Source organism: Schistocerca piceifrons, chromosome X (genome assembly GCF_021461385.2).
Source record: "Schistocerca piceifrons isolate TAMUIC-IGC-003096 chromosome X, iqSchPice1.1, whole genome shotgun sequence".
Lineage (NCBI taxonomy): Eukaryota > Metazoa > Arthropoda > Insecta > Orthoptera > Acrididae > Schistocerca > Schistocerca piceifrons.
This window is the reverse complement of record NC_060149.1, coordinates 690,050,638-690,073,203: the sequence shown is the minus strand read 5'-3', so window position 1 is coordinate 690,073,203 and position 22,566 is coordinate 690,050,638. Positions and strand designations below refer to the sequence as shown.

The 22,566-nt window shown below is 36.9% G+C and overlaps 1 protein-coding gene across 1 annotated transcript in view; it reads right to left on the bottom strand.

Annotated features, from left to right (window-relative positions):
• LOC124723222 (apoptotic protease-activating factor 1) overlaps nucleotides 1–22,566 on the bottom strand; it is a 282,007-nt gene that overhangs the window by 72,349 nt on the left and 187,092 nt on the right. The window contains exons 13-14 of the mRNA XM_047248407.1: nucleotides 19,760–19,967; nucleotides 7,006–7,303 (exon numbers count right to left, since the gene is read on the bottom strand). Of these exons, the coding sequence (XP_047104363.1) occupies nucleotides 7,006–7,303; nucleotides 19,760–19,967 (506 nt within the window). The remainder of the gene's footprint in view (nucleotides 1–7,005; nucleotides 7,304–19,759; nucleotides 19,968–22,566) is intronic.

The window sequence follows — 22,566 nt, the reverse complement described above, 5'->3', positions numbered from 1 at the left end:
AAGCCATGTATCGTCTAACTAAATCACAATTTAATGCAGTCTGTGTGTATCATCATACAACTGCATGCTGTATACTAGAGGTTAGCACAGGTGTTGAATGACAACTAACGCTGAGATGGCAACAATTAATTGCATATTCTCTATGCCTTGATGAAAGTAACAACATTATTGATACAGCAGAATTAAGGATTTTTGTCCAAGAAGTGGATATAGATCTGATTATCACAGAAGAACTTCTGGATTTAATGCTGATGAGAAATACATGTACTGGGGAAAATACATTTTGTGTCACTGAACAGGCCCTTCAGGATATGAATCTCCCCTTCCCCTGGAAATAAGCTGGTTTCCCTTGCCACTGATACCACACCAAATATGACCAGTTGTAATTAGGGATTTGTGAGACTTCTGAAAACTAAGCTGATATCAGGACAGAAATTCCACTCAGTGGAGGCACTTTGTGCCAAGACTGTGCACGTTGACATGGTTATGAACGTAGTTGTTAGGTCTCTAAACTGAATCAAAGGCAGTTTTGAGAGTTAATGGATTAACTGGAATCTGATTTCAATGATATACCCTGTTTTTGTCAGATAAGATAGCTGAGTAGGGGCAAAACACCCTCGAATGTTTCCTCCTTTTGTATTACCAAGTAAATCATTTTATGGATATGAAAGGGAGGTTAGTTCCTGAGCTTTCTGGCTCTCACTGTATAGCTCATATAGCAATTGTTCCAATAACTTACGCGAATGCAGCCACATGACGTCATCAACAACTGCCGATATTTCAACAGGAGCATACCCTGCCATTTCCAAGGTAAAACTGGAGCATGTAAGTGCTGTGCAAGCCAATTTAAAACCTTGGTTTTCAGAGAAACTACATAAAGATAATAAACACACACACACACACACACACACACCACACACACATTCTCTCTCTCTCTCTCTCTCTCTCTCTCTCTCTCTCTCTCTCCCCCCCCCCCCCCTTGCTCGCTGAAGTTTTGCCTTGAAAATGGCAGGGTGAGCTCCTGTTGAAATATTGGCAGTTGTTGACAATGTCAGCTGCCTGCATTCCCATGAGTATTTGAACATTGTATATGCCAGGAGAAACTCAGGTCCAGCCTAGCACTTGGTACTGAAATAATGGTCCATTTGAACACTCTCAATGCTTCTTTTCCAGGAAAAGGTCAATTAATTGTATCTCTGTTTGCCAAAATTTGCATAATGTAAATGAAGTTGGAGACAGAGAGAAGTCAATTCTAGAATAGCAATTTCATGCATTTTCCAAATGCGATGAAATTTGTAGCTACCATAAATAATAATCTTTAGTTATTCATTCAGTCTCTCAATAATTGAGGTGTAATATTCATGAAAAGATTGGAGGATTTGAACTCATTTGAGCCATTGTTTGATATCTTCATGTCAAAATGTTCAATTGATGTCAGAACTGTGTGCACAGAGGTGCAATTAGAATTAACAAATGTGCAACATGCTCATTTTATTAAGGAGAAGTTTAGAATGGTGAAGGACATCCTCAGTTTTATTCTTACTTTCCACAGGATAGACTCCCTAAACTACATGTGAAAATGGCAGCTATAATGGACATATTTGGTCCTATAAATTTATGTGAACAAGTTTTCTCAGCCTTAAAACTTTGCAAATTGAAACATCAATGACAACCACAGATGGCCATCTGAGGGCTGTTCTTTGACTGCACACCACGCATTCCCTTGCTTACAGGAAATATACACTGTAATTAGTAAAATAAATAAAAGAAAGCAAAATAAAGATGCCTGCATTTTTGTATGTAATGTAAATACATTGTAAATAATAAAACAGAATTAGATTTCACCAGCTGCCACCAAATCCCTATCATGTCCTGGTATGACACACTACTACCAATGCCTGCTCGTTTAAGCTGGGCGTGCTCTCTCACTTTATTTTGCTGCACTGTGACATGTGATTGCTGATAAGCTATCTGCATCTATGTCAGGCCAGCCTGGCTGTACTGGGCTAGGGTAATCAGGCACCCAGATGACCATCTCTGCTCTATACAAGGTGTTTGGAAATTCCTCTTAACAAACTTTTAAGACTTGTAGATGGGAATGTGAGCATAATATTTTGAACAGGAACTAAAGTCTGGAAACATACCATTTCTGTGCTACGGCCATTTGAAAACATGTTTGGTAGGTAAGTATGCAAGGTTAGTCATGGCGGTGGTGGTTACGCCAGATTGGCTGATGTTATTTGATTTCTATCCTACCTCTATGACCTGGTGTGAGTCTCATTCTGCAAGTGTTAGAGCAACATGGTTGAGTATACGTTTGCAGAATACACCAACGTGATCCTCCTGCATAGCAACACTCACATTAAAGGAATTGCAGCTCGTCACCTTTATCAAGATTGGTCTCCACGTCTGACTCCATCACATACCATTTTTGCCACAATTACGTAACAGCTTCAGAAAGGGTACCTAAACTCTAAGCAGGCATGACTGCAATGCTCCAAGGAGATGCTGCACACCCAAAATGGAAGAGGCTGTACTGCATCACACTGAAGAGAACCCGTCAATGAGTACATGAGCAATTTCTTTAGCTATTAATGAGTGGAACTGTAGCACAAGTGATGTACTGGGTCATGTCTAATCAGTTACTTATGAAAGTGGTCACATTCAACATGTTTTAAAATGGTTGTAGCACATTTCTGTACATGGGTTCCAATACAAAATATTATCTACTCACTCCCCTGTGCAAGCCCGGGAAGTCTGAATGCCTACATAAGTGAGGATTTTTTATGGTATCGAGTAAGCAGAAAGAGAACATGGAAAAAGATGTAAGTAAAACTGTCCATCTTAAATACCAGTGTGACAATAGTGAGAGGAATATAAACATAAGACAAAGATATGACCCAGGTTTAATGACACAAACTGAAAAAAAATCACTGCATAGTACCAGAAGCAACGGGAGCAAGTGATGTGCTCAGTATATTACAGGAAGGGGAACTATTAAATTTAAAGCCAACTGTTATAATACTTCACCAAAATGTTTAATACACAAACAATAAAACAGAGGAACTAGAGGTAATATTACAGGAATATAGGCCAAACATTCTAGTAGTTACCAAACATGGGCTAAAAGAAAATCTCATAGGAATGTACAACTTGAAGAATTATGTGATAGTAGACAGTTTTTGCAGAACTTCCTATAAAGGTGGTGGGGTTGCCATTTTTTCTAACTAAAAATCAACTAAAGCCATAAATATAACAAAATATAATATAGAATTGAGCTTTGAAGCTACAGCACTGGAAACTAAAATTGCTGGGAATTTATGTTGTGTATTAGGTTTGTATCGATCACCAAATGGTGTAATTAAAACATTCTTTGAACAGCTGGAAGATATAATCCAACACCTCTCAAAAACATATGCTTATTTGATCATTATAGGAGATCTGAACATAGACACAAGTAAAAATACAGACAATACTAAGACCCTACTGGACTTATTGTGCATATACAATCTAAAAATAAAAATAGATAAACCAACCAGAATAACAAAGCATAGTGAAACAATAATTGATCATGTAATAACAAATATTCCTACATGCTATTGTGACACACAGGTAATAAACTCCACATTAGCATACCATTTTGCAATCATGATAGACAGAAATATAAAGACTAGTGATTCAGTGCAGAAGATATGGGAGATGAGAAGACAGAACCACCCACATAACATAAATCAGCTACAAAAGATGTTAAAGGCATAAAAATGGGAAACAATATATGCAGCTAAAGATGCAAACACAAAATGGAACCCGTTTTTTTCTTTATTCAATAATAATTATGATGTTACATGTCCTGTTAGTAAAAGGCTTGCCAGAAAGCAACAAAAAAAGGAAAGCTGGGTGACTGGAGAAGTAATCCATGCCAGAAATAATCTGAGAGTGTATTATGACCTCTCCAAACAAACAAAAAATACTGAGGCCTACAACACACTGTATAAAATAAAAAAGAAAGAGTACTGTAGTTTTATCAGAGAAACTAAAGAATCATTCATCAGGATGTCTATAGATAAGGGAAAGAACTACTCAAAAGGTTTATGGTCTTTCATTAATGAAGAGAGAGGAAAAGTAACAAATTGGGCAGATGACATCTGCCCACTGATGAGTGGGAAAAGCAACGCAAACCCTCTAGAAATAGCCAATACTTTTAACAGATATTATATTACTGTAGCGGATGAATTAATAAGACAAAATAAAACAAATGCAGTAAGTAAATTGTTAAGCCCCCTCACATACAAATCATACTATAGTTTTCATACCTACAATAGATACAGAAGTGTCAAACCTAATAAAACAACTTAAAATTAAACATTCATCTGTCTTAGATGGTGTCACATCACATCTCACAAAGGAATGCAAAGAATGTATATTAAAACCATTGACACGCATGCTGAATGCTGTGATAGAAGAAGGTATATGTCCAGATTCACTTAAAGTAAGTGAAGTGAAGCCAATCTTTAAGAAAGGGAACAGGGATGAATTAGGAAATTACAGGCCAATATCATTGATCTCAACATTTGCTAAAATCTGTGAAATGATAATAAAGAATTGTAAGTTTTATAACAAAGTACAGTATACTGCATTCATCACAATATGGTTTCAGAGAAGGGAAGTCAACAAAAACAGCATCAACAGATATAATTGAGCACATTCTTAATTTACTTGACAGGCAACAAAAGACTTGTGGGATTTTCATGGACCTATCAAGGCATTTGATTGTGTGAACCACTCAAAATTAATGATGAAATTATATCAGTATGGAATTAGAGGAAAATGACATACTTAAATTATACATTACAAATAGAAAACAATGCATAGAAATCAGACATACTAGTGGGGGAAATATAACAAACTACAGATCAGAATTGCAAACAGTCAAACACGGTGTGCCGCAAGGTCGGTGATTGGGCCAATACAATTTATACTCTACGTAATTGACTTCCCTAGCTATATAAATCAGAAACTTATAATGTATGCTGATGACACAACACTCATTTGCACAGCTGACACAAAGGAGGAGCTTGAGAAGGAAGCACTCCTGAATATCGAAAATGCAAATAAATATTTAACACAAAACAACCTTTTTGTGAATCAGTCTAAAACAATGAATGTAGTATTTCAGACCAAGCATAGTGAAAATTATTATATAAATGGAAAGACTATTAAAGAAGTAACAAGTACAAACTTTCTAGAAACTAAAATAGACAAACATTTGGCATGGGGGGAGCACATAGATGCACTTTTAAAAAGATAAACAAACAGATTTTCATCATGCATAAAGGAGGAGGAGGAGGAGATTACTGTTTAACGTCCTGTCGACAACGAGGTCATTAGAGATGGAGCACAAGCTCGGATTACGGAAGGACGGGGAAGGAAATCGGCCGTGCCCTTTCTAAGGAACCATCCCGGCATTTGCCTGAAGCGATTTAGGGAAATCACGGAAAACCTAAATCAGGATGGCCGGACGCGGGATTGAACCGTCGTCCTCATCATGCATAAAACAGCTAAGACTGTGGAAGATAAAGTCCTCAGATCTTGTCTTCCCACATTTGTCTTATTCAGTTCATATATGGGGAAGTGCCCAAGCTGGCTACTTAAAAAGAGTATTCACAATTCAGAAAAGGGCAGTGAGATGCATTGCAAAAATACCACCAAGACAGACCTGTAGGCAAGCTTTTGTACACTGTAATATTATGACAGTATATTCACTGTACATATACCAAAGCATAATGGTGGTAAGGTCAAGTGATAAACACCTCCTAAATAAAGATGTACACAAACACGGTACAAGAGGAAATGAAAATTACAACATGATAAACAGAAATCTAAAACTGTCTATGACTGCCCCTGAAGAAGCAGGCAATAGGTTTTTTAATAAACTCCCCGAAATCATTAAAAAAGAAACAGACTTAAAATGTTTTAAAAATCATTTGAAACTATATCTTACAGAGAAATGTATATATAGTTTGAGTGAATACTAAGATGGTGTTTAAATATGTTATATCATTACTGAAATGTACCTTTAAAAATTATCATTTCTGTATGTTGTTTGGATGTGTGTGTATACAGAATGTGAAACACGTAATACCTTTGTATGCTTATAGACTATTCCTGTTAAATTATTTGTTTCATTTATATATAATGAAATCAAGTTTGATGTTAATAGCCTATTGTATGACACACCCAATACTCTCAGCTGGATTTTCAGCTGGAGTCCATGGACAAAGAATAAATAAATAAATAAATAAATTTAACATTTTAATTCGAAATTATCAGCAGTAGTTGCAAGTGATTTATTATGAAATCATTCATATGAGTCGAATAACATTTAAAACATATTATTTGTAAGAGATTTGTTTATTTAAACCACTTTAAACCACAAGAAACAGTAAAAGCAATCATTGACTAAATTTCAACATTTCAATATTTCAAAGACTATGTCCCAATTTTTTAAAGAGCATAGTGAGTGGCACACAATGTTTCTCAAAACCACTGGACTTGCTTCTGAACAGTTTCAGGGTCACTGAAGTTGTTCTCTCAAAAAGGCTTTGATTCTTTCTTTCGCTAATTACTGTAGTGAGAAACCAGTGTACAACTAAATGTATTATATTAGATGCACATGGCTATGCCACACAGGAAAATTCAGTACTTCATGTGCCACAAATAAATCTACTGTTCACACTGTACACAAAATCCATACAAAAAGGATAGACAATGAGACACTTGTACACACTTCACTTTTTCTTTAACATAGGCAATGTAATATTCTTTAAAATCACTCCCAGGTATAAAACTGGATATTAAGATTGGAAAAATGTATACAACAGCAACAAGAGAAAGTTTTCTCTTAGACCATTTCATGTCATGATGTATATAACAACTTTAAAAAAATGCACATATCTCAAAGTTAGTGACTGATAAGTATGCCAAATAATGTGAAAGGTTTCTTACCCACTTTGGTCATGGTATTCTTTTACAATATATGGTGCGTTTGGATTTATGTCCCAAATGCAGACACTATGGTTTGAAGATGCAGTAATGACAAACTCACTGTCTTCCGTTATTGTGGCACATACAAATGTTGTGCCTTTACAGCGTCCTAGAACCTGTTTTTCCAAATCTTCAAGTGACAATGTGGCTGTTATCTCACCACTGGTTATGACATTTTCAGGAGGTGTAGTGTTAACACCTTCCCAACTCCAACATATTATTGAATCTTCAGTTACAACAATTACCTCATACTCAGAATCTGTAACCAATTGAAAATTAAAACAACTTTGTAAAAGATAACATCTATGTTTCTGAAACATCTGAATGAACTAAAAAAAAATATTTACATGCCTAATTACAGATTACATATTACAATAATGGTTTGAAGTAACTTCAGTAACAGTAACTGCAGTACCAACAGTTCACTACAAGCAATCAAAATTCCGGATCAAAAGAATGCAGAGGTCTCTATTGCAAAGTATTACAAATTCTTCCTTAACTGACATATTACAAAGCTTTCAACTAATTTTGTCACCTCACTGAACATTAATATCTCTATTTTTGGATTTATTTGATTTCCGAAATTTGTGGTAGTGTGATAAAAAATACTAGGTTTTGACATTTAAACTACGCAGTGAAGAAAAACTAACAGTTGAAAAAGGATATAATTCCTGTTTAATTCACATGTGGATAGGGAGGCATGGAAGATGTCTTTTGTGAAAACATTGAGTATTTTTCTTATATGTGAAATTTCATTCAGTCACCATTATTCACAACATGAACTCTGCACTAGAACCTAGATTTAGCAGCTGAGCTGACACATAAAAACAATGTAGAGTGATAAATTAATGAAAGAAAACACAGTACATTCAGTTCCGCTCATCAACAGCTACAATAACAATATAGCCAAAGCTCAGCACAGTTAATAATGGCACAATATTAAAATTTTTTAACTGTAAGTAGAGATGATAAATATGTTCTGCAACTTATTGAACAATTATTTTCAGCTAAGTTTGCAATTCTTGTCATTAAAAGTGCCACAAAGAAATGCATCAATTGTGTAACACATTCTGTTTATTTTCTTGTGCAAGCTTCATATTTCAGACAGTAATATTTTGCTCAAAAATGTATCATGAAAGTAATAGAAAGTGCTGATCCACTATACTATCACAGAAAGCTTTATAAAAAAAATCTGTGATGTAAAATCCTCAAAAAATTGTTTAGGAGGGGAGGGGACCCTTAGATAAAACAATCCACAGGGGAAAAAATTGAAAATATTTCTTCTTGACAAATGACAACTCCTCTCCCACAGCTGAATTTCTTCCCAACTGCTGAGATTAAAAGATATTGAAAGTTAGGCCGATTAGCTCTCAGTCATAATTACAGTTTAATTCAGATGAGAAAAGTACTGTCTTGACAATGTTTACAAAATAATGCCAATAATGCCACAATGACAGTATTTAGATCCTTTTTGTAGATTATAACCTTTAAACCTGAAGTAATTCATAAGCAGTGCCAAAAGCAGTAGCACTGAATACAGAGTTGCTACGTACCTCAATTTAAATGGGACTGTCCTGATTTTACTGTTGAAAACCTAACTCTAAATAAAAACCCTAGTTATATGAAAACTGATAATATTTTGAATAATTTGAGAGTCAGTTTTGTAAATGCAAATGAAATTAAATTTAGTTCAAAAGAGAGCTAAGTTGAGACACATATACTCAGCATCCAGTACATCAAACTTATTCACATTCAGTAGTGAGTCAGAAGTCAATCTAAACAACTGGTGGTTGTTACTGAGCATTTTTCAAATTGCAAAGCTTATTTAAAAATGGATTTGTCCTCAGGTAGCAAAATTAATGAAGTGCCAGTGCCAACAAAAGAAACAAAATTTTAAATAAAAACAAAGTTTAATAATGCATGTTGCTGCACTAAATCTGATGATGATCTGCTAGTAACATGGAAACCAGTCATCTTTAAAACAAAAGTGACTAGACGATATTTTTCATTCATTACACCAATGCAGATCACGGTTTCCTGAAACATGAGACCAATTACATAGCAAACTAGTTGTGGACCATGCAAAGGAGGTCTTTGTATTTGAGAAATCTTTAGTCTCAAGATTGGTAGCATCTGTAAACATCATTAACTTTTATTAACTGTGAATTGCTAAGGGCAGCTTATTAGCAAAACAAAATGGGGAACAGGAAGAAACAGTGAGGAATTTTATGACATATAGATTTCTTCAGTCTCATGAAATAGATATAACTGATTTTCAGCTCCACTGCTTCCAAAATTAGTTTCTGTTTCCTGTTGGTAAAAACAGATTTCAAAAGATTACTTAATGAGCCACAGGTACCATAATACTGATCTTTCACTAATAATAGATTATGATGAACAGAATCAACGTATTGAAATATGTCATAGGATATAACAATTGACAGAGTCATCATTTTGAAAGTCAAAAGTCTCTTATTAATAGCTCCAAGCTGGTTAAGATGTTAGCCATGTAATATTTTATCAAAAAATATAGGCAGATGCAAAATTTACCTACAGTTGTCCACATTTGAGATGTCTCCCTTTTTGCAAAGAGGTTTTACAATGGGATATTTTATTCTTGCAAGAAGTATACCCTGGTACACAGCAACATCAAATACATGGCACAATATTCTACTATTTTACTCGAGTAGGTTTCAGTAACTTACATGAGATACTGTCAACTTCACATGAATCTTTATTTATTAATGACTTAATAATTCTCTTGCGTTCTCTGGTACACTAATTTCATGACAAGTAATGGGAACTTGTTGCTCGAGGATACACATTGCCTCGATGAGGGCTGACCTACGTCCTGTCAGTTCAGTCAACATCCATGAAAAATCTGTTAGCTGGACTGCAGTGTGCATATTCTTTTTGAAAATGTTTTGTGGAAAAAGGGGCACAACTGCATTACGAAATGTATTAAATTTAGTTTTCATCAGCTTATCAATGAAGAGGTTCCCAGCCTACTTGCTAAATGTATTTATTTAAACTTCTGAATTATGACACTATTTTTATTACCCTGCTTATTCTCTATCTTCATTTCATTGTGTTCTGAGACACTGTTGATGGCGATTGTCAATGTCTGTTCATTAATAACTTCCTTGATGGCAAGATTGTCGGTTTTATTTTTGCCTATATATTTTCTTTCATTAATGTGAAAGAACTGACACTGACTCTAACAGGGATGTCCACCACAAGAAATAGATTAACAGGATACAATTAGGAAGAATAAGTTAAAAAATCCAAATTAAAATCAACAATAAACACAATATCCTTCACTTTTCCTGCTAGTTGCTTCAAGAGAAGATCTAACTGACTGATGAAGCTACTGAAATTACCAGAGGGAGTTCCACAAATAGATAAAATTAATAGACATGGACAAATGCCTTCCATCCAGTGGCACATGGCTCAAAATGCTGCTCCAGACAGTATTATTTAAAATTTACAGTTTACGGCAAATACTTGGTTTTTACAAATATAGCAACTCTTCCTCCTTCCATATTACTTCTACAGTGTGAAGTTACTATGGCATGGCTATAAATCTGAAGAAAGGTGGCAGTAGTGCTGGTGATGGTTGTGATAATGACACGATGACTGTGAGCATAAAATATTTCCATAAATTATCCCTTGTGCATTGTCTAAGAGACCTATTATCTGATCAGTTTAATTTACTAATTCTCTCATGTTTTAATGTAATATCATCACAAATTTGCTACACCCAGAATTTGCACACATTAACATAAAAAAATAGCACCTTAGTAATTTAAAACATTCATTATAAATTGTTCTATTTGGGATACTTTGAGCCAGTAAATTAGCACGTTTAAATTTCCAAACCTTGCTTGGGAGAACTGGTTTTGAATTTACCATTCTTATGTTGTGCTCTTCCTTAATATCTGCATCTAAAACATCACTCAATGCTTCTTTACCTTACCTGTTTAGATCTAGGCCATGCTTGTTAAACAATTTTCTAATAAGATCACTTACACATGTGAGACAAGTATTCTGGAAATTTTTGCATGTCTTTGATAATATAGTTTATTTAAATGACAGGCTCACTGACATAAGACTGTGGCAGCATGTCATTCCTTTTTGGGACATATCTTGGTGCTTGATAGCATATAAATTTTCTTCTTGATAGTTTGTATTACATCATACCTTTTTTTACTTGCAAATCCATGGGTAAAACGCTGGTGTTAAATATGTAAAAAACTTTCTGGTGAAGAAACTGAAGAGCAACTCAACAGAAAATTCCCACACACACCAGTAGCCATCATGCAATAATGGATGAATATTTTCAGTGTTCAAAACAGGAGTTCACACAATAAATTCTCAAGATGATCTTCCTTGCATACTTTAATTACTCTGAATATCATAAGAGCCCTACAAAACAAATAAAACATTTTATTTTTCTTATTGTTTCATTTATTCTTTCCACGTTTGGTGTGTATTTGCTAGTTCATTTCACTGTTTGATTGTGTTTACAAACATAGACTCTGCTCACGGTAATTTCTAAGAAATCTCACACTACTGGAAACAGTGTGTAATCATATAGGTATAATTACCATGATTGGTGTATTTGATTGTAATATTCAGTTATGAATGAATGCCACAATTTCCAAATATTTGTAATGTCTCTGTATCTGAGACAGCTCAGAACATTTATGGGAGGCACATACTGCTACATAACAGCAGCCATAGCACATTTAGTGGGTCCCAGTTTACCTGACTGATGGGAATAGAAGAGCAACAGGATGGGATGGTCATTGTTGTAAGTTGTATGATTCTACAATCTATTTCACTTCTGGAAGTGAACTAGGTCCTGCGGAGAGGTACTCGCATAGTGGAATATTGCTGTATGGTAGTTCTAGGAGAGGGAAGACAGATGCTGCTTAACATGACAGCTACTTTCAATAAATAATTCAATTGGTTATTAAATTTATACCACAAGAGGCAAATAAGGGAGCAAAAATGTCATAAACAACTTGTCTCAGGGGTGGCAGCTACCACTGGAGTTTACAATCATGACAGTAAAGAATAAAGAAAGTAAAGGAAGAGAAAGGAGAAAGAAGTTGCAGGTTTGCTCCCCCCCCCCCCCCCTCCCCCCTCCACCCAATCCCCCCTGCACTTCACTCACCACCAAGACCACAGAAAAGAAATGGAGAGAGGGAAAGAAAATTTTCCCACTTTCAACAAACAAGCTATCACAAAACTAAGATGTAATTTTCACATTGCATAAAGACAGCACTTGACTTTGAAGTGTTTTTTGTCTTCATGAGAGAAAATGTATAACTTAGAGAAAGTATTCCACCATTTTAATATCTACAGTGCAAACTGGGCTCGAAATACCTTTTTTTCTATATCATTGATGACTTTGTAGCTGTCTGCATGTTTGTGCAATTCACACTGATAATGTTTACCAGCTTGGAGAAAAACATCAGATAACAGGATGGTGTGCTCAATGTTTAGATGTACAAAGGAAACATATTGACCTTCTACATAAAAGAAGACATTACGGTAAAGATCACAGAACCATTATATATGTCAATGAATAATATGTTAGAGTTCTTACATTAGATGTGCACATCTCATGAATGAATAAAAGCACATGGTACAATGAGCTACAGCTCAAGGTAGTACACCAAGGGCTTCAAAGTTATGTAACACAAATGTGTACTACACGCTGCTACCTCTACATGCTGATAGCAGCAAGACCACAGTAGATGTTGGACAAAGAGTACAACCACAAAATAAGCATGCCGTGTTTGTTGTCAACTGCATCTCCCTCAGTTGTCATGGTAACATATAGTGCCAGCTTCGTTGCTAGAGGCACCGCAATAAGCACTGCCATTGAGAGCACTGATTCTTTCTCCACATATCATGTGCCTGTCAACTACTTTGGCAGTAGTCTTATACCGGGCTGATGTAAAGGATGCCGCTCGGCCGACCAAATCCAATATGCACTGGGAGTCATTCCAGACAAAGTGATGCCCACTATTGCCAGTCCATGAATCAGAGCTCCCTTCACTTCAGTGCAGGCCAATAAACAGAGTTTCATCTTAATCTTCACTCTGCATCATGTCCTAATCCTCCACACCAGCTGCCAATGTTTTCACTTTGAGCCACATCCAAGCCTTCCTCTGTGCCTCGTTCGAGTTCTTCATACCAGCCGCTGATGCCTTTGCTCCAATTTACATCCTGAGCCTTCACTGAGAGCTCCATGTTATGCCTGACATTGGCTACATGCATGATCTGTCTCTGCACAATTTAATGTTACTCCAGGATCATCCCAGCTGTGTCAGCGGCCCATCAGACAGATCCATTTTTTTGTGGTAGCTACACTACGTCTGACCAGTTACTAATTTCCACTTCACCTGCACCTCACTCTTGGTCCGCCCTCAGCCCTATGGCTCTCCATCAGTATGGCTGCAATGATGTTACTGTCGACACAATTTGCCCAGGGCTACATCAGTGACCATCAGTGTCTCAGAATCAAGTAATTTTCATACAAGTCCGAACAACTGTTTTTTTTGTATTCCATTATAGAGAGTAAATAAAGTTTATTTATTCTTCCTGCCTGGGGTATGCTAGTTGTCTCTCATAGCCATGATGCAAAACTTGGCAATGAGGATGGGATTTCATCCCACCACTGACTTTTACATGCTTTGTGTACTCATCGAGGGTAGCTATCCATTTTTGTGCCCTACTTAGGACAATTGCAACTTTTTCTCAGTATATATGTGTGTCTCATTTTAGTATGGCCTCACTGCCTTCAATTGAATTGGCACAGTTGTACATACAACAGTGAACTTTTACAGATGCTAAATTGCATGTTACTCACCACCACAAATGGCACTATCGCCACTGCTCCAGGCCAAGCTTGTCAGCACCCTGATAATATCCCACTAGTGCATCAACTGCTGGCCAAGCCCATCGGTCCACCACTGACATCCCATCAGTCTGTCACTCCATGCCAAGCATGTCAGGACCCTGATGACATCCCACCCATCTCTCGCTTCCAGTCACTGTTCGCACTCTGCTGATGTCTCACTGGTGCATCCACATCTGACCCAGTCCTTCGCTTCCCTGCCTATGCCCCATTGAGCTATCGCTCACCTGACTGAGCCCATTGCTTATCTTCCAACATCACAGCAGCCTTCGTCTACCAACTGAGCCTGTCGGCATCCCACCGGCCTGTCACCTGGCACTGCCGGCTCCTCTGTAGCCACTCTGGTCACTGTACTGGTGTCTGGTTGAGTGCCTCTGGAGACAATTTCTCCTCTGCCACCCCCAGTGCCATTAATGTGTGCAAACAAATTGCTGCCCACCACCACTGCAGTGCCCACCACTGATCGCTCACTTGATGCCACCATCACATGTCCTACATCTCTTCCTTCTTCCATTCCTGTGTTGCTGCCTACTGGGATATCGCCCTTGGTTGATCCATTGCTCCCATTCCATATCATTTCCTTCAGTATATGGAGTGCTAGAGTGCTCATGGAAGTTACAACACAAATATTCCTGGACCACACATGATCTCATCCTCTTCATCGCCTCCTAGTGGCTTCCTTGATAACAACCCAGGCTGTCTGTGGTTTTTCAGGTCTCTGAACATGGTGGCCCTTTGCTGCTGGCTGCATCAATGCCACATCAGGCACCTCACTGGCCCATCAGCATCGTCGTGATTGACGTGGCTACCATTGATTGAGTGTCATCCCTCTCTTCAGCTGCCAAAGCATATCAATGTTACCAACGGTTCACCAGTCATAGGGCACCTCCTTCCTGGTGGCAGCCACTTCTCCTTCAAGCCAGCTCCCCCACCTCTTTTTAAGGAGGAAGAGGAATTGTGTCCCCTGGGACCACTGTTATGCAACACACACATACATTGTGGGCTGCCGCCTCTTCAGGTCACTGGAAACACACAACAGGAGATTCCAGATAAACAGTGTGACCACAACATAAGCACACCATGTTTGTTGTCAACTAAATCTCCCACAGCTGCCAGGGTAACACATGGTGCCAGCTTCACCACTAGATGCAATGCAAATAGTGCTGCCATCAGGAGCACCTATTCTTCCTCTGCATATCATGTGCACACAAAGCATGTTAACTGGCATGGCTCTCACTGCCATGACACAAAAGTAACAAAAATATATCACATTGAATATTGTACTTCATATTTCAAGGAATTAATCTATCCACTAAAAAGTAATGAATGATTCCCTTCACAGGAGCAAAATCTGAATTCTGGTTTTGTTCCAGATATACTTTTAACACTAAACTGAGAAATTGAAGGAAGGAAAGAAGGTTGATTAGTAGTTCAATATTTATTTCTCACTAGGCATGGAGAACAACTTCACACTGCACAAAACGGAGAAGACAATCAAGGCCTTTTTATTTTCAAAGGAATAACCTGAAATTCACCTTGATAAATCTAGTGCAATCACAGAAAACCTAAATGTGTATGACAAGACAGGAATTTGAACCACAATCCTCCTGAATGCAAGTATAGCACCTTAACCATCTTGCCCAGTGAGGAAGTAAAATGGGAAATTATTATGTAGAGCTTAAAACTAAAATTTTGAAGGTAATTATTTGGTCCTTCACTATTTACTTCAAACATTTGTATAAAATAGTGTCATATTTTGAAAAAAGTGTTTTTGTACCACATGGCTGAAACAGAAATCACACAGGACAAAATGTTACAGAAATGGTTGTTGCTCTTCATAGTAGCAGTTCCCAACACATCGATATAGAAAACAAATTTTGACCCCCATATTCTGGTGACAGTGCATAAGTCGTAAGCCAGTGATTGACATTCTGTACACTCTTTATTTTCCATTGTCAGTATCACTGTATGTAATATTGTCTGCCACTTCAACTAAATTTTTTACAGCAACGAATTTCTTTTGTGAAATTTATTTCTTATTGTGAATGCTCTGTTTTTAGTTGGTTATTGGTATAAATGTCTTGTGACTAGGGCCTTCCATTGGGTAGACAGTTCGCCAGGTGCAAGTCTTTCGATTTGATGCCACTTTGGTGACTTGCGCGTCAAGGTTTTTGGTATATACAGTGGTTTCCTCCAATACTCTAGTCAGAGACTTTTGGAATCCATATTTCCCAAATTATTTGCGCCACTGACATCGCCTGTCAACAGGACATGCACTAGGTGCCACCGGGAGTAGCGGAAAAATTGTATTTTAGCTTTAGGTGCAAAGATGACCAAATTCACCAGTACATATATCCATGTTATATTTTTGCCAGGTTTTTCCCATCTTAAGTGCACCAACTGCCTGCCAAACCATCATGAACAGTATAACTTGCAAGCCATTATGAACGGTAACATATTGTGTAAATTAGCTTGCATTTTTATATGTATGGCACCTTGCTCTGGGTAACAACTGAAAGTGTCTTTTTAACTTGAAACTAGTTGTGCAACTAAGAAGACACCTTAATACATATACAGACTAAGTGGAAAAATGTTGTCTTCAATCAACAAATTTATGACATGTTGGCCAATAAGAAGAAGAAGTAGAATCATTACACACACCGAAGAGCCAAAGAAACTGGTACACCTGTGTAATATGGTGTAGGGCCACCGCGAGCACGCAGAAGTGCCACAACATGACATGGCATGAACTCAACTGATGTCTGAAGTAGTGCTGGAGGGAACTGACACCTTGAATCCTGCAGGGCTGTCCATAAATCCGTTAAGAATAAGAGGGTGTGGAGATCTCTTCTGAACAGCACATTGCAAGGCATCCCAGATATGCTCAATAATGTTCATGTTTGGGGAGTTTGGCGGCCAGCAGAAGTGTTTAAACTTAGAACAGTGTTCTCGGAGCTACTCTGTAGCAATTCTGGATGTGTGGGGTGTGGAAGGGTTGCACTTCCATCACGTTGAATGATTCTCTTCAGTTGTTGTTTGTCCCATTCTTGCAGGATCTTTTTTCAGCCGCAGCAATGTCAGAAATTTGATGATGTACTGGATTCCTGATATTCATGGTACACTCGTGAAATGGTCATAGGGGAAAATCCCCACTTCATTGCTACCTCGGAGATGCTGTGTCCCTTCACTCGTACACTGACTATAACACCAAGTTCATACTCACTTAAATCTCAGTAACCTGCCATTGTAGCAGCAGTTACTGATCGAACAACGGCGCCAGATACTTGTTGTCTTATATAGGCATTGCCGACCACAGCACCATATTCTACCTGTTTACATATATCTGTATTTGAATATGCATGACGATACCAGTTTCTTTGACACTTCAAGAGTCTGTTTCACTACAAAGGAAGAGCAGGCAGGAATTATGGCATAGGATTTATTACAAACAAAATAACTAACAACAGAATAGCAAGACTTATGTCAAAACCATTCAAGCCTAAGAAACGACATGCTCGCATTTTGATAAGAGGTAGTAATGTTACATAAATGATAAATGATAAAAAATGCCACTACTAAATGATAACAGTGGGACACTGTAATGTACAAGCAGGCAATAACTAAAAGACAAATCTTTAGTTGCAAACTCAGGATATTATACAAGAAACAATAGAGACGAAACATTGCTAAAATTTTCAAAGAAGATCTGTTTGTCCTGAACACATTCTCAAAGAAGAAAGGAAATAGAACATGAATTTGGCTAGGAATACATGTTAATGGAGCACATGTGAATCGTCTTTATTCGCTAATGACACTATACTATTTGCTTCTAGCAAAAAATCAACAACAACCAGTGGAATAATTTAATAAAGCACATTCTGATGTAGGTCTGAAAATCAATCTATAATGAAGATATTGAACCAGTTGGTAAGATTTTATATTTAGGAAAGTTGCTGGAGGTAACAACTGAATGGACAAGAAAAGAAATAAACAAAAGAGTAAAAATATTCTGGAGTGCTTATGATAAAGTAAATAGTTTTTTACGTGATGTGACAACTCTGATACATATGAAGCAGAATCTTCTCAGTTACTGCGGATTACCAGTTTTAACATATGGCAGTGATATAAAAAAACAGCCACTCAATGAGTAATAGTAAGATGTATTTCAGGCATTACCAAGACAGGACAGGCAACAAAAAATCAGCTGGGAAACAGACCTGGAGTGGAGGCGTAACTTTTTTTAAATAACAATGAAATGGAATTGGGTGTGACATGTAGGTGGGAGAATAATAGAAATTAAATAGACCAAAAAAGTAAATGTATGTGGACAGATGACAATAAAAACATACAGGAGCAACACAGATGTGTACAGATGAAAAGGGAAAAAGCCTTTATCCAGCAGTGGACATAAAATGGCTGATGATGAGAGAGGGTGCAAATATTGGTGTTCTTCAAATAACTAGGGATGTAACCAGTGAACTAAATGGTTGTGACAACTCTCTCTCTCTCTCTCTCTCTCTCTCGCCCCTCCCCCTCCCCCTCTCTCTCTCTCTCTCTCTCTCTCTCTCTCTCTCTCTCTCTCTCTCTCTCTCTCTCTGCATGTGCAGCTGGAGTGACACATACGTAAGCATCCTGTCTGATCACCTTCATCCATTCATGTCCATTGTCCATTCCAACAGAGTTGGGAAATTCCAACATGACAATGCAACACCTCAAATGTCCAGAATTGCTATAGAGTGGCTCCAGGATCACTCTTTTGAGTTTAAACACTTCTGCTGACCACCAAACTCCCCAAGACATGAACATTATCGAGCATATCTGGGATGCCTTGCAACGTGCTGTTCAGAAGAGATCTCAACCCCCTCTTACTCTTACAGATTTATGGACAGCCCTGCAAGATTCATGGTGTCAGTTCCCTCCAGCACTACTTCAGACATTAGTCAAGTCCATTCCATGTCATGTTGTGGCACTTCTGCGTGCTCGCGGTGGCTCTACACCATATTACGCAGGTGTACCAGTTTCTTTGGCTCTTCAGTGTGTCGTGATTCTATGTCTTTTTCTTATTGGCCAGCATATCATAAATTTGTGGATTGAAGACCACATTATTCCACTTAGACTGTATATGTATTAAGATGTCTTTTTAGTTACACACAACTAGTATCAGCTTAAAAAGCCACTTTCAGTTGTTACCCAGAGCAAGGTGCCACACACATAAAAATCTAAGCTAACTCACACAATATGTTACCATTCATAATGGTTTGCAAATTATACTGTTTGTGATGGTTTGACAGGCAGTTGGTGCATTTAAGATGAGAGAAACCTGTGCAAAAAGATAATTATATAAAATTGCAATATTGGAATGTAGCAAAGTGATCTGAATTTGTTCTAGTCTCATGTATGGTGACAATTAAGATTAGCACCGTACTTAACTGTGCACTGATAGAATGGAAGTTGCAAGACTTTTCTTGGGCTCACAAGTGATGCACAGAATATTGCAGAGCTGACAGTACACATCTTGTAAATTAAATCTGAAGCATCCTCACAAAATAAATTTTGTGCACAAAGTGTTATTACAAGAAAATTTTAAAATAAATCTTTCTTGCACTTATTTTCATGCTACATTTTACATGGAGGTTTAAATCATATTTTTGATTAAGTATCATGAAGTGGAGTAAAAACAAATGGGAGAAAGTCTGTCACTTAAGATCAAATCAGGAAAAATAGCAAATAATAAAAAATTACAATAAAAACTATCAATGAAAAAAATAAAGATAATTTACAAACCTGGGATACCTAAAATTGTCACTATTGGTCCATCATTTCCCAATCCTGAAAGGAATGTACCAAATTCTGCACTATATACATAAAGGTGTGAATCTTCCCCACCAAAATACAACAGAGTATCATCATTAGAGAAAGTGCAGCTATTAGGTTTGCTATTATTGGGAACATCTATGTGCAACTTCTCTGCCCCTGTTTCACTATCCCACACCTATGAACAAAAATAGAATAGGAAGAAAGAAAAAGATAAAATAAAGGTATAAAAAATTAATCATCTAATTATAATAAGGAAAGGGAAAAGAAACAAAGAATTAATTTGGTAGTGTCAGGACTTCAAAAACAAGTTCCTGCAAATTTGGCATAAGGCAGCATACTCTGCTTTTCTTTTCACTCCAGGTTCATCAGTGCTATAAGCAAACAATTTTACTCAACCAAGTAACATAAAGTAAAGTAAAATAATGTAAACACTTAAAAAGTTAAGCCTTAGAATCACTTGAGGGCTATTATTTACAAAACACTGGTGAATTAAGTCCATCACTTGTCCCTAAAATAAATGAGAATGCACATTTGGCAATTTAATAAATTAACAGAAACTGCAATCATTAAATAGAATCTAACAAGTTACACAGACAGACTTAGTTCAAAAGACAGATGCATAATAGACATCATGCCTTACTGGAATCTTCCTTCTCTGCACGCAGAGAAACAATGTTTAATTAGATGAGATTGTCATCATCTTTTCAGTGGCAGGTAATAAAACACTGACAGCAGATTAACTCAGATTTTGTGTGCATGTGGACAGGGGTGGGAACAGTGGGGACTTCAGATGAACTTACAATGGAATAGTCCAATCTGACATGACAAAACATGCCCTGAAATTTTTTATATAAGAAGAATACACTGACAGAAAGACCCTGTCAAAATTTTAGCTGCTAAGACACACTACAAGGTTTTTTTTTTTTTTTTTTTTTTTTTTTTTTTTTTTTTTTTTTTTTTTTTCTTAAAATATTGAACATTGCAAAATTCGTAGCTCACCAGGCAGCTGGTGAAATGTACATCTCCATCGGAGCTGTAGCAGACTGCGCATGTACAACACGGCAGGTCCATATCTTTGGTTGACGGCGCATTAATAAACTGATAATATGAAACAGCAAGATATAATTTATACAGAAAATTTCAGTTTTTGTTGACAGTTTCTCTGAAACGATTGTCCCCAGTTACTGTTTACACAAATTTGCACTGTATTTAATACCCAAAATAATTACCAGCTGCTTTCATGGTTGAGTAGGTCTTATCAAGTTTAACATTTAATGTTAATCAGTGTGCAAACCCTCTCATGCTTCATAAAATCTGGCCATAAACTGCATAAATGGAAGAAAGCTTAAACGGAGAAATAAATATGCACCAAAATGAAACTTGCAAAACTGTGAAATGAAAACTACCTGAAAAATTTACAGTACAGAGTAGACACAAAGTCGTGTCCCCCACCCCCCCCCCCCCCTCAACCATTTCCCCATTAATAACCAGTATAAACCCTAATCTTAAATAAATAACATGAACAACAGTTCTTTAAAGGAGTTTTCTTCAGATATGAACCATGAAGGGCTGCTCATCAGAGGCAACGCACTGTTACCGATGGAGATCCACAGTACTAGGCCCTCCAAACAGCAAGTGAGATGATCACTGTTGATTTCAAGTCTTCTTCAACTTATTCGAGGAGTTTCAAGAAACGACAGTAGTACACCCTCCAAACAGCAACTGAATGAACACTATTGATTTCAGGTATTCTTCAACTTAGTTGAGGAGTTTCAAGAAATCATATGGAATAGGAAATTGCAAAACAGTGAAGTTTACTTCAAGCATAAGTGTAGAGGAGTTGATATTAATTCATAGCAGATGAGAAGACAAAGCTTGCTGTTATCCCCAAACTGCTGTGTCTAATACCAATCAGTGATGTTTCATGAAAGAACTGCATGAAAACTGCATTTTTTCTTTCTCAGGTGAAAAATGACAATTGGTTACACAACTGATTAATGCTACGACACATTCACATACAACAGTGACAGTGATAATTATGAGTGGATTACTGTTTCTGCAGCTTTAATCTGTCTTCAGGGACCTCAAGGCATACTAAGACAAAAAAGAAAGGACTATTTGGTGGCAAAAATCTTGCAAGCAACCTATCAAATAAATCTGAAAAAATTGGAAAAAATAATTTTTACCATTTCATTCGAAACAGTTTCTAACTAGCTGCCAAAATTAATTAATTGCTTTTGTTGGACTCTCTGGCCTGGACATAATGGTACCTCCATTTTTCAAAAAGACTATTGATACAATTTAGATTCCATACAGAACAACCTATGTGACTCCAGCTAAAGAATTTGTTTCATTGTGGAAAATATTTTTAAAGAAACTGTTGGACAATATAATTTCTGATAGCTCCATCCCACTTAAGGGTTACCAGAACAGTATTCTTAAATTGCTGTCATTTGTCCACTATCTACTTGCATTGGCTTGTTTTAAAATTGCTTTAAGTATGCATGATATGCAGTACAATAGGTAGAGCAAAAGCCAGGACCATTTCTTACTCAACCACAATTCTGTCTTAATAAAACTAGTAATTAATGTAAAGTGCCTGGAAGAATTAATTTTTCTTTCATCAGATGTGACTTGTGTATGGAGAACATTTGTTTTTGTCATTCAAATGACACTTTGCTTTATTATGACAAATATGAGGAGTAAACAAGGAACATTGTTCAAAAATTATCATAAGAACTGTGTTACAGATATTGTTATAAAGTGATGTATGT